The 12632-nt window shown below is 37.8% G+C and overlaps 1 protein-coding gene across 1 annotated transcript; it reads right to left on the reverse strand.

Moving 5' to 3' along the window:
• Positions 1-5717: 5717 nt before the first annotated feature.
• Positions 5718-7418, reverse strand: LOC131953387 (beta-1,4-mannosyltransferase egh). Its single transcript, XM_059316543.1, has one exon. The coding sequence runs from the start codon at positions 7375-7377 to the stop codon at positions 5797-5799; it is 1581 nt and encodes a 526-aa protein (XP_059172526.1). The 5' UTR covers positions 7378-7418; the 3' UTR covers positions 5718-5796.
• Between the last annotated feature and the right edge of the window lie 5214 nt (positions 7419-12632).

Consider the following 12632-nt stretch of genomic DNA (forward strand, 5'->3'; position numbering starts at 1 on the left):
AGTTTAAGAGTTGCAAAAAAATGGAAAATATAATTAGTGACCTCCATCAAGGAACTGAGATCTAATTTTGATTAATTAATCAACCCAATAACATGAAAGCAATTTTTAAAATAATATTCGGCACCAATTTGCTAATTATTTTAAATTAAAATGTTGAGATTCCTTTGATGCTGTTTCTCAAAGGCTAACAAGTTGAAGGTAACCTGGGCTTGCAACTTATGGTTAGTTTGTGCATTAGTCCACAGAACAGTTTCTGCTGCCTTGTGTTAGAATTTAGAGGATATGCATGGTTTAGTTCATGGGTTTTTATCTGCTCTTAGCAGTTGTTTTATTTTTTAGCTTCAAATGGGATGGTCTTGTTGGGTGGAAGAGTGCTTGACTGCTAGCCTGAATAACAAGTCTGGATATAGTTCTGGACTCAGGACGACACTGAGTTCACCCACTTCTGATGGGTACCTGACTCTCGTATGGAAAAGTAAAGGCAGTTGGATATAGTGCTAACCACACTGTCCCGTATATGCTTCAGTCATGAAGCATGAACTCTTGATCTGCCCTATAGAGCGTTAGGTCTTAAAGAAAAATTTTGCTTGATTTGTTTATAGTTGATTAACTATAAACAGCAGGGTATCTTTTAGTTACTAACATAATATAGTTACTAATGTATGTTCTTGTGTTCTCTTTGAAATTAGTCCAAGATAATCCAATAATTGTTCAAGGCATTTTGGTCATTTTTTAACAAGTTAAAACAAAAATCAACATTATGCAACACATCTTTTATATCAGTTTATTAATCTGGGATGTTTGGTTTTTAACTTGTCTTTTCCAGTGGTATAAAATTGAAAATTATAAACTCTAAAAGAAGTTGACAAAACAAAGTGGCAAAATTTATTATAAGCTAGTTTTAATTTTATGAAAATTTAATGCACACAATTAAAAATCAAAATTATAATTGAGTATTTTAATTTTGACAAATGAAATCAAATTGTACATTACCAAGTACACAGCAATCAAGCATACATTTCAATTTAAAATCAGCTTTAAAAATAACTCACTAGTAACGTGTTATATTTGTATCTTAATTTTAATATACATTTCACAGCTAAATTAAGTTCAAGATCTACTTTTGAAAAAACCGACCAAATCAGTAGCATCGCAGGTTTTAAAATGCTGATGAACAGGACATGGTTAAAACACATGGGAAGACAGGTCTTAAGGAGACATTAGTATAACGAACCATTAAATCTTCTATTATTTGCTAATAATTCTGTTCTATCTTATATATTATGGGACGGAGTGGTCTAGCGGTAGAGAGCTGGACTGCTAACCCGTTAGTCTCGAGTTCGAATCCGGGTTCAAGTCAGTAGACCGTCCCTGAGCCCACCCAACTCTGATGAGTACCTAACTCACGTTAGGGAAAGTAAAGGCGGCTGGGCATAGTCCTGACCACACTATCTCTTCATATGCCGAGGTCACAGAAACAAGTGAACTCTACTTCACTTGCCCCATAGACCGTCAGGTTTGAAAGGGAAACTTTACTTACTTTACTTATCTTATATATTAATAGCTTAACCTCGCTTCTAACATGCTAAGCTCCAAGTGTGTAAAAAAACACCAGTTTACTAGATTTACAACTCTTGTAGACCTACATAAACAACCTGTACGGGCACACATACAAAAAGTAGCACAAAAAAAACAACTAAGGGAATTAAATAGGAATGAGCTGATATGTGCTTACTCGAAGTTATCTTCCCTGACATGCGGCTGAAATTGGTAATTCCGTAGTTCCTTTTTTAGATTATGCAATTTAATGAAGCCGTATATTTAAGCTAATAGTGAAGAGCGTAATTCCAACACTGAATTTCATTTTAAAAAGCGTAATAAAGCGTAATATCACTGTATGTATATCGTAAAGGATTAGTAATTGACCTAATTATTCTAGCGGTAGGCCCTACTCCAATAAAATTATGTCCGTAATATATGAGAGGGAGGTGAGTGGTTAAGGAATAAGTTGAGCCTCTACAGGGGAAATAATTTACTTATAGGACTCTTAAAAATAATAGGCCTACAACCAATTATGTATTGACGTAGGCCTACTTGACAACCCTAGTTTTCTTTATTATCTCCCTGTCATGCCAGATTTAGGTGACCTCCCCTGAAAAAAAAAAAGAATCCCAGCATAGGATAATTAATCTCAGTTTATTATTTGTTATCGATTTACACAAAATTAGGTTTTGTTCATGGCAAGCAGCATACAGTTTTGCCTTATTTTTCATAAGCTTTCTTGTGTATGGAATGTAGATCTGAAACTGATGAATTTTCTTCTAAATAACTCAATTCAGAAGTTACGTTTAGGCTAAATACCGAAAGTACAGTAGGCAACTAGCGATACCACAGCAGATATAATGCAAATAACAGGAGCAGGCCTGATATTTTAATAAATATTAAGTAATAAAAGTGTTAGAAGTAAAATTCAAAGACATAAGTAAAATAAATATAGCATGTTAATACGAATTGATTGTTACTGTAAGCACCACGACATGTATTCGACGCGTCATCCCTCTAAAATATCAGTGTAGGATACAAATAGTAGGCCTAGAAACCATATATATATATATATATATATATATATATATATATATATATATATATATATATATATATATATATACAATTTAAAAAGAAACAACCAAACTGCTATTTGTAGGTTTGCATAAATAACATCAAGGTCTATATCAAAACAATCACACAAGTAAAATAAAAAGGCGGCTGAGCAAATAGAAAAAATAAATAAAACCTAAATAATTAAAAAAAAACTTTAAACATCGAGCACGTTAGTATAATGGCGGGGTATCGATTACACACTGAGATGTCACAAGGGGGTCATCAAGTCGAATAAATCGTTTTTCCTAATTTAGGTGTAAGACATAAATCACAATCTGGACTACAAGAACATGTTGTGGGAGCCTGAGGCCGTGTTTGAATGGCTCTTGTTCGAGTAAACTGAAGAGATCGTGCATTGTTAGCTTGGCTTGAAGAGCAAAAAATCAAATAATATCGATTTTAAACTTTAATAGTCATAATTATTCTCGATTTAGGCTATATTTGTAAACGTATCCTAAAGACATACACGCACACAACACACACTCATATATATATATATATATATATATATATATATATATATATATATATATATATATATATATATAATGTTAATTTCCTTTTTTAAAGTTTAAGAACAAATAATATGATTAACGAGATTGGGTAGTTTTTTTTTAAACAATGATACCTTAATTCCTTCCCTTTAAAAAATAATTTGAAGAAAGAAAATTATTGTTGGAATTTTTTACTTTATTTATCACGCTACGACTGTCTTATAAATTACCACTTCCATTGTATTTTATGAGACATGCGCAGAATTTCAAAAAATAAGTTTAAAAAAATTGAGCTAGATTTTCTATATAAGAAACCACATTTTCTTATCTCCCTTTCTACCCAAACTAAAACTGTCAAGTACAATAGCTGTCGTGGACGTGGTTTGATATGTATTGTGTCATGGGTTATAACCCACCTAACACCCCCCCCCTCCCTACTGTGCCTATGCATGCACCGAGACTCAAACTGCATACTGTAGCTAAAATGGCATTTATAGACATGTTATATGTCGTTGTTAAATAGCTTCAACTGTTAAAAATACAACAGAGCGATAGTGGGGGAAGGGGTGATTTTATTAAGGAGCACAATAAAATCCATCCATAATCATAATTATAATAAAAACGTACAGGGGCCTTTTTTACTATATCACAATATATATATATATATATATATATATATATATATATATATATATATATATATATATATATATATATATATATATATATATAACAGGTTCTAGCTCCATCGCTAATATAGGCTATTCACACAAACAATGTACGCACTTCTACCTATAAACCTATGAACACACGTACAATTTTAATTGCATCAGTCGATACGTATAAAACAGCTTATGTAGGCCTATGCCGCGTTTTTTTTTTCATTACAAATCACTTTGGAAAATAAAAAAAGAATTATAATATGCAGAGTTTCTTCCAGGCATCTCTTCGGGGGGTGGGGGGGGGGCGAAGCCTCCCCCGAAAAATTTTTACCGCCCCCCCGAACGAAATGAAATGTATATAATTTATATAGAAAATATATACTTTTAACAGTGTCCGCCCCCCCCCCCCCGAAGAAAGTCTAGCGCCCCCCCCCCCCCCCCCGAAAATTTCAAGTGCCCCCCCGGAGAAAAAAGTCTGGAAGAAACACTGATAATATGCTTGCTGATTCAAAAGGAGGTTTTTTATTTTAAGTTTTAATTTGGCCAAAATAATCTTTTTTTTTCACAATGATTAAGTTAAATAAATTCAGATTTACAGATTGCTATCAAAAACGTTCATATCTCTAATTTTAGAATAATGAAGTAATTTATAGGAGCTGATTTAATCGCATGACCTTGGCCTATGCCGCAATTTTTTTTCATTACAAATCAATTTGTAAAAAAAAAAAAAAAAAAAAAAAGAAAAACACCCAACTTGCTGATTCGAAGTAAATTTTTTTTTTACATTTTTTTACTTAGGTCTATATAATCTATATTTCAAATTGATTAAAAATTCACATTTTTTACATGTTACCGAAAACGTTTATTTGTCTAATTTTAGAATGCTGAAACAATTTACATGAGTTGTTTAAAAACTTTAAATCCGCACGACCAGGCCTATGACGAATTTAAAAACTGTCACCTTCCACCTTTGACCTTCTATTTGCTAGCCTACAAAATGTTACCAGATTTATCACGCGGCTTAGTTCTACGATAGAATTACAACTTCAAACTAATTACACACGCATTTGCGCACGAAAATATCAATACTATAATGACTGTTATTTTTCCCCCCATCAGCTTTGATTTATTCATAGCATCTTTTTAAAAAGTTCAATAGATTTGGTGGAGAAATAAAATGGGGATTGACTGAGTCATCAGCTTCAACTGGATTTTATTTTTTTTTATTTTTAAAAGGTATAATTAAAAAAAAAAATCTAAGTGAGCAAGATAGTTTAAAACACGGAATGGTTTAAGCGTTTAATATCATCCGGTAATTAGCCGTACCAAAAGTTATACTGTATCACGTTTTTCTATAGTAACAAGTCTAAACCTAATTTACTTCTTTAACCTTTCTTTTTTCGAGGAACAACCAAGCCATGTTTTACTGACACTATTTTATTTATGCCAGATAAATAATAAATCATGAAAACTAAAATATCCATTTGATAACACGGCGAGTCACATGACAAGGGCAACTCCTTGCACAACTACACAATACGAGTTGTGGTTCGTCGAAGCACATTTTTTAAAACATAAACATAATAGATACCAATGACCTGGAATATGTCTTTGTGAGCACACAATATTGATAGTACACACAGACTTATTTAAAATTTCAACTCTACTGGAATGGTTTAGACAGATTTAAGGGGTTGCACGGAGGCTTACCTGCTCTTGACACCTTCGACCTAAAGCGTATGGAATATATTGGAGATGTTTTTAATTACTGGCAATGAACAAAATCAACCACATCTCTTGATATGCATATATATAGGCCTATATATATATATATATATATATATATATATATATATATATATATATATATATATATATATATGCTTAGAACCACTCTCTTTATACTTTATAGTAAATACTAATGTGGAATGGTGAATACAATTAAAAGACCCTTCTAAAGTGACTATGCCGTATTGATGTTATACTACCTTAATACAATCACAGGGAACTTGTTTGTTTACTATGTAAAAATTTGTTATGGACGACTTAGGGAACCAGAAAACGAAAATGGACACAATATTTTCTAGAACACCGCCCACAAGTCCACAGAGTATAGTGGCTAAAACTAGTAAACAGCAGCGCCACCAGCCGTATTGCTGTATACAAAAGGTCTGTAGTGTCCCTAGAATGAAGAGATATATAATTGTTCCCAGGATGAAGTTGTAGGTCAGCATGATAAAAGGGGACGATGGCATGGGCCATATAAAGCTGACCGGGATCATTAGAAGGTTGATTGGCAGCGTGCAGCTTGAGAAGCTCATCAAAACGGGTCCGATCTTAAATCGCCACGGTATTTTTGAGCTGAGCGCGGTAAGTAGTATGCCCTGCATCCAGCGACGCCGCTGCCGCATGAAATCACACAGCGTGAACGTACTTTTCTCCAGCATGACCCCGTCGACGAAGCCGAAGCTGTAACCTCGGCTGAACGCCACGCACGCGAAGAAGCAATCCTCGGCGATGGACGCTTCCGGTCCGTGGTCGAACGAGATTTTCTTTTCCGCCTCGGCGTCGGCGACGATGAACGATCCCTTCCAACTAAAAATCGGCTTGTGGAGCACGCCTAAACTGAAGCGCAGACAACCGTAATCGATTCCTACACGTATCGAATCGGCCAGAGTGGTGACCCAGTTAATGATCTTGCCGTGGCCGTAGGTGATGACGCCCTGACCGAATGAGTGTTCGGCGGCGCCTGTGAAGTTGACGATACCAATCACCGCCTCTTCCGTCAGAAGGGTTTCCTCATCGAGGTGAACAATCCAGTCTCCAGGGCTAAGAATATCCACTTCCGGTTCCAATGCATATTGAAGAGCTCGGGCTTTATACAAGGAGCCGGATTTCGTTTGATAATCTTTCGGCACCAAAATCTCCCTGGCTTGTTTGTTTGTTTTTAGATTCACGGGAATATCCGTAACTACTTCAAAAATAAAATTATGAAGACCTACATTCCTACATAGTTTTAGGTTGTACTCGACGTTATCGTTGACCAACTCTGGGTACAGTCCCTTGGTGACGACCCGGAAACACAAGAACGGACCAAGCAGCGGTGAGCGCTGGAGTTTGGGACGCTGTGTGAATACATTGAGCAGCACGACGCCCAGGAAGTTGAAGATGAAAAACGGAAGCGGTACCAGGAGGGAGAGTTGCAGGACGTAGATGAGAAAGCTGATGAAGATTCCGTATCGCTCGACGGCGCTGAACTCGGAGTGCATCCACCCTCCTCGGATGACGATAGAGGCAGCGATGCAGGCGAAGAGGGTGCCGACGGAGAGGAGGTGTTTGAGGTGGCGGAGGGAGAAGTAGAGTGAGGACTCCATCAGGAGATGGAGGATCCGGTGCCAACTCTTGGAGGTGATCCTAGGCAAGCACTTGGGGATGAGGAGGTGGGCGAGGCTGAGGATGGCGAGTAGGAGGTGGAGGAGGGTGAAGATTGGGAGGAGCCACACCGAGGTGATCTGTTTTGGCCAGCAGTTTAGAATGGGTTTACTCATTGTAAGTGACATGAAGGGACGGTTGGGCTGGGGGCAGGGGGTTTACATCAGGATGGTGGGTGTGGAGGGGGGAGGGTTATGTATGGATGATGGGTGAAGGGGTTTTATACGGATGGTGGGCTTGATGGAGGTTATGTCAGGATGGTGGGAGTGGAGGGGAGTATATCAGGATGGTGGACGTAGAGGGAGGTTATATATATGGATGAGCGGAGGGGTAATATCAGTATGGTAAATATAGAGGAGTTATATCAGGGTGTTTGACGTAGCGGAGCTGTATTAGTATGTTGGAGGTGTAGGGGGAGCGTTACATCTACACAGATGTAAGTATAATTTCAGGCTCCACAATAAACGTTCTTTTTCAACTATAGTTCTCACCACATACTTTCCTTTTTTAAATCTTCTACTGGCTCCAGATATCACAGATATGTTCTTGGTAACTTCACTCCTCTCAAAAATTCCACAACTGGCAATATCCCCTTCTTAAAAAAAAATTCCTGTCGTCTAGAGTTTTGTGATTTAAAAACAACCCGTCATTGAAGAATGGAACCTGCCAGATTATCTCTCGACAAAAGTGAAAAAAAAATCACCGTACTCGGTAATTTACAATCGCACGCGCTTCGTACTTGTCAGCTCCGTCCACGATGATGAAGAAACCAACCTTCAACTCCCCACTTAAATACAATATTTTATTTATAACATCCCACTTCCGCTTGACGCTGAGTTTCGTCGCCGTGGTTTTCTCCCTTGCAAGCCTGACATTTCGCCATCATTCAGTCCGCCATGTTTTCCGTTGTTTCTCATCGCCTAAGTGGCGAATCCAAGCAAGCGCCGTAGTCTGTCACTGAAGGATCGATATTCGTCTGTCTGTGGATCAAATAACGTAAAAGCAATCATTGTTTTTTTTCTTCTAGTCATACAAAGAAAAATACAAAAATAGTATCTCTATTCTTAGAATCGACATAAACCCAAACCCGAATTTCGATTTGTTTTACAATTATAATCTTTACACAAGAAATAATAATTATAGTAGAGTCGCGATATTAATAGTTCTAATTATCGCGTTTGAATAGCATGTATAAATAGGGTGGTTTGGAGAAAGCGTGATCGAGGTTTACTGTGTGCAATAATTAAACCAAGTGCGATTGGTTCGAAGATGGCTAGGGTATTATCTTTATGAATATTTAGCACGAAATCAGTGCTTCGGAAATAGAAACCAAATAAGGACAATGAACTTGACATTTTGTCTCTGTCTCTCTCTCTTTATATATATATATATATATATATATATATATATATATATATATATATATATATATATATATATATATATATATATATATATATAGCCTGCAGGCCCTATATAAATATAATTAATGAATTATATATACATATGTAAATATATATATATATATATATATATATATATATATATATATATATATATATATATATATATATATATATATATATATATATATATATATATATATATATATATACATTTTACTACCATACTTACATTTTTACTAAAATAAATTAAGGATATATATCTATACATATATATCAATATGAATAAGTCTTACTAAATCAACACAGTTTTCAACCAAAGCCATCACTTGCTAAACCCAAAGCACTTTTAGCCAATCCTGTACTGCTGTATTGATATCAAATCTACCTCCTCTTACTTCTCAATACACTAAGCGTGTAGGTGAGATAATGAGCAACTCCATTACCTCAGCATGTTATTGCCCATCACAAAGGTAGGCTGACTCTATACATCATTCACAGACTAATTGTGTGCTGTCATTAACAGCCGTATACCGTTGGGTCATTACCGTCCACGTGATGTGCAGTCTGCAGCTTAGGGGAGCTGCAGGAGGGGGGGGGGGGGTTGAGGGGTGGGGGGTATTGATCTCGGTCAGCTTTAATGATGTCTAATGATATCGTTTATCGGGAAAGATAGACTGAAAGGGGAGGGGTGGTTAGACAGACATGGAGAGAAGGCTTTTGGAGAGATGAAATATCAGAGTGAGCGAGAGAGAGAAAGAGAGAGAGAAGGAGAAAAAGAGAGAAGCCGAGAGAGAGAGAGAGAAAGAGAGAATAAAAACGAGTCATGTAGGCTAACACGGAGACGATAGCTAGGGACAGTAACCCATCTAGGAGAGATAACTCTAAAACCAAACAACGGCTGCCATGTTGTTTGTTTTTTGATGGACATATCTATGTTAGCATATCCTGAAAGAAAAGAAGACTGATGACTCTGGTTTTCAGCTTTCTTTTCTAACTGGATCTAGATACTAAATGGCGTATAACATGGTGACACGTAATACGGACATATATAGAAGGAAATCCCATCCAACATTACCATTAAGAACGATTAAGCCCTAGGAAGTAGGAAGGGGGGGGGGTAGTGATTTTGAAAATATAAAACAAGAGGTGATGTGTTGGTTTATTGTAGAGTAATATTATTTGTTTTTATACTCCTGCTTTTTTTTTAAATATCGCTAAGCCAGTTTTATTAGTTTTTTTTTTAGAATCAATTGTCGGACAGAAAAAAAGATTTCTGTTAACATAATTGCGAAAACAGCATTATTATAATGAATAATTAAAAACTGGTTTTAGGTCTGTGTGTGTATGTGTTTGTGTGTGAATGGAAATGTTAGAATCATTACATTGTGCACGAAAAGTGGTTTATGAATATGTTACACTGCTTTACTGCTTTGCATGGGGTAACGATAGGACAAGAGTTAAATGACATACTCATGCAGAGGCGTAGCGACACTTTCCGGCGCCCGGGGACAAACTTTCAATTTGGCGCCACCCCCCCCCCCCGTCGGGAACAACCTTTCAATTTTCAATTTGCACCCCCCCCCCTCAAACTTTCAATTTGAACCCCCCTCAAACCTTCCATTTGCACCCCCCTTCTAACGTTCCATTTGCACCTCCCCCCCCCCCCCCCCCCCCGATATATTTTTATATTTATAATGCAAAACTGCAGCTAAAATGACATTTTAAATTGTTTTTTCCAACCCATCTTGGCGCATCCCCTGAGGTCGGCGCCCGGGGACATATGTACCCCCCCACCCCCGCCTCCCCTCTCGCTACGCCTCTGTACTCATGTGTCACAATATGTGCACCATTTCTGCACCGATAGTCCAACGGTGCAGATGTCGGTGTGTACCTGACGGACGCGCTGTTTATTTTTAACACGTTTTTCTTAACTCAGCTTCGCGTTTGTTTGTTTGTTTGGATGTTTGTTGTTAAAATTGACATCGAAAATTAGCCCACTTCTGATTGCTCTATAGACCTGAAATTTGGCATGCATGCTACTTTTGCCTAACAATTTCAGATGCAATCATAAAAACTAGCAATTAGTGACCGTAATTAGCTTAATTTAATTACGCCCCAAGGACCATAAAATTGAGGACATGATTTCTAAAGATACCGACAAGACTGGAGGCCTATTGACCCAGTTACTTCGGCCCCAATCGATGTGAGCGCGCTGGCCGTGATCGTATGGTGGTTAGTACTTCGCGTTGTGGCCGCGACAACCCAGGTTCGAATCCTGGTCGCTCAAGTTTTTAGTCCGTGTATTTATAAACACTTTTTAAAAAACCACGTTTTTCATGTGTAGCAACGGACTAAAAAGGAGAAAATAAAATACTTAAAAAAAAACTTTTTAAAAAACCACGTTTTTCTTGTGGACTAAAAAGTAGAAAATAAAATTTTCTTTTGTGCTTCCTCGAGCTGTGCAGGTTCTTGTGATGACTGACAAAAAACGTGGGTCGGGCAGATGGGTCGGGAAATTTGATGGTGAACGTACCCACGTTTTTTTGTCAGTCATCACAAGAACCTGCACAGCTCGAGGAAGCACAAAAGAAAATTTTATTTTCTACTTTTTAGTCCACAAGAAAAACGTGGTTTTTTAAAAAGTTTTTTTTTAAGTATTTTATTGTTCTGCCATGTCGCTCTTGTCATGTTAGGCGACGACAACAAACATCGCTGACTCAAAACACCTGACTCCTTTTCACGCGGGCTCTTCATCCGCGTGTTGATGTATGACGTCATGGAGCGGGGTGGGTCAGAGGCGTAGCGATGGGGGGGGGGGGGGGGGGGGGCAGGGGGGGACATATGTCCCCGAGCGCCGACCTTTAAGGGGCGCCAAAACGGGTTGGAAAAAGTAATCGAAAGTTAGGGGGGGGGGTGCAATTCGAAAGTTTGTCCCCGGAAGGGTCGCTACGCCTCTGGGGTGGGTGCCACCACGCGACACTCTGTGGTGCCCCGGGTTAAAGCATTATTTCATTTCTTGTTATGTGACGCCATATTTGTCGTACTGTGTTTGATTTTAACTTTGTGCTGTTAATTGTTTTTTACATTAGAAAACAACAACATCAAATAACAGTGTAAGTTTGTTATCCGGGCTTATCCGTACTCGTAGGCAGTGTTCCCTCTAAGCTGCGCGGTTGGCGGCCCGCGCAGTAGTTTTGAGCTGCCGCGCAGTGATTTTGTAAAATAAAGTTGTATTAGATTTTTGGAATACCGCGCACACAAAATACACGTTGCACACTAGCTTTTCCCCCTTAGAGGGATCATTGCTCGTAGGTATATCTCAAGGCGAGGGGGGTGGGGGAGGATATACAAATGAAGATGGTAAAGCCAGCTGGGCATTTGGCCGGTCGCACAATTAAAAACATCTAATTAGATCTAATTAACGTCTGAGCAGTCAACATCATCCAACGGATCAACATTTTCAGCTATCCATCGTTTGAAAACAATATATAAAGAAGTCTTTGAACTTTAAAAATTAAATACGCTTTACTTTAGCCCCATCTCCCATTTTTGGGAAGGGGTGGACAGGGCCGCCAGGGCATTGGGAAAATTGGCCGCCGAAAAATTGAGCCGTCAGGATCAATGCTGTAATGGGCCTATTAGGTCTTTGATTTAAAAAAACAACAACAGTTTATTTAACTAACCACCCTTCGATTTGTCATTTTGTTATCAGTGTATGTTGCAATTTGTAAAGTGATGGGGGGGGGGGGGGTGGGGGGGGTGGGGAGGGCGGCGATTATTTCTCAGGCCGGCTGGACACTTTTCAACTGGGTGATTTCCTATTTATTTATTTATTTATATTTTAAAACGTTTTTTTTTATTAATCAAACGAAGCATACTAAAAATAAATAAATAATTGCGACAATTAATTACATAACGACATATAAAGAATAAACTTAGTTCCAGTATCTCAGAGCCTATGCACAGCTAAACTCGGC

This window comes from Physella acuta, unplaced genomic scaffold (genome assembly GCF_028476545.2).
Source record: "Physella acuta isolate Inbredline_101_S28 unplaced genomic scaffold, ASM2847654v3 ptg000918l, whole genome shotgun sequence".
NCBI lineage: Eukaryota > Metazoa > Mollusca > Gastropoda > Physidae > Physella > Physella acuta.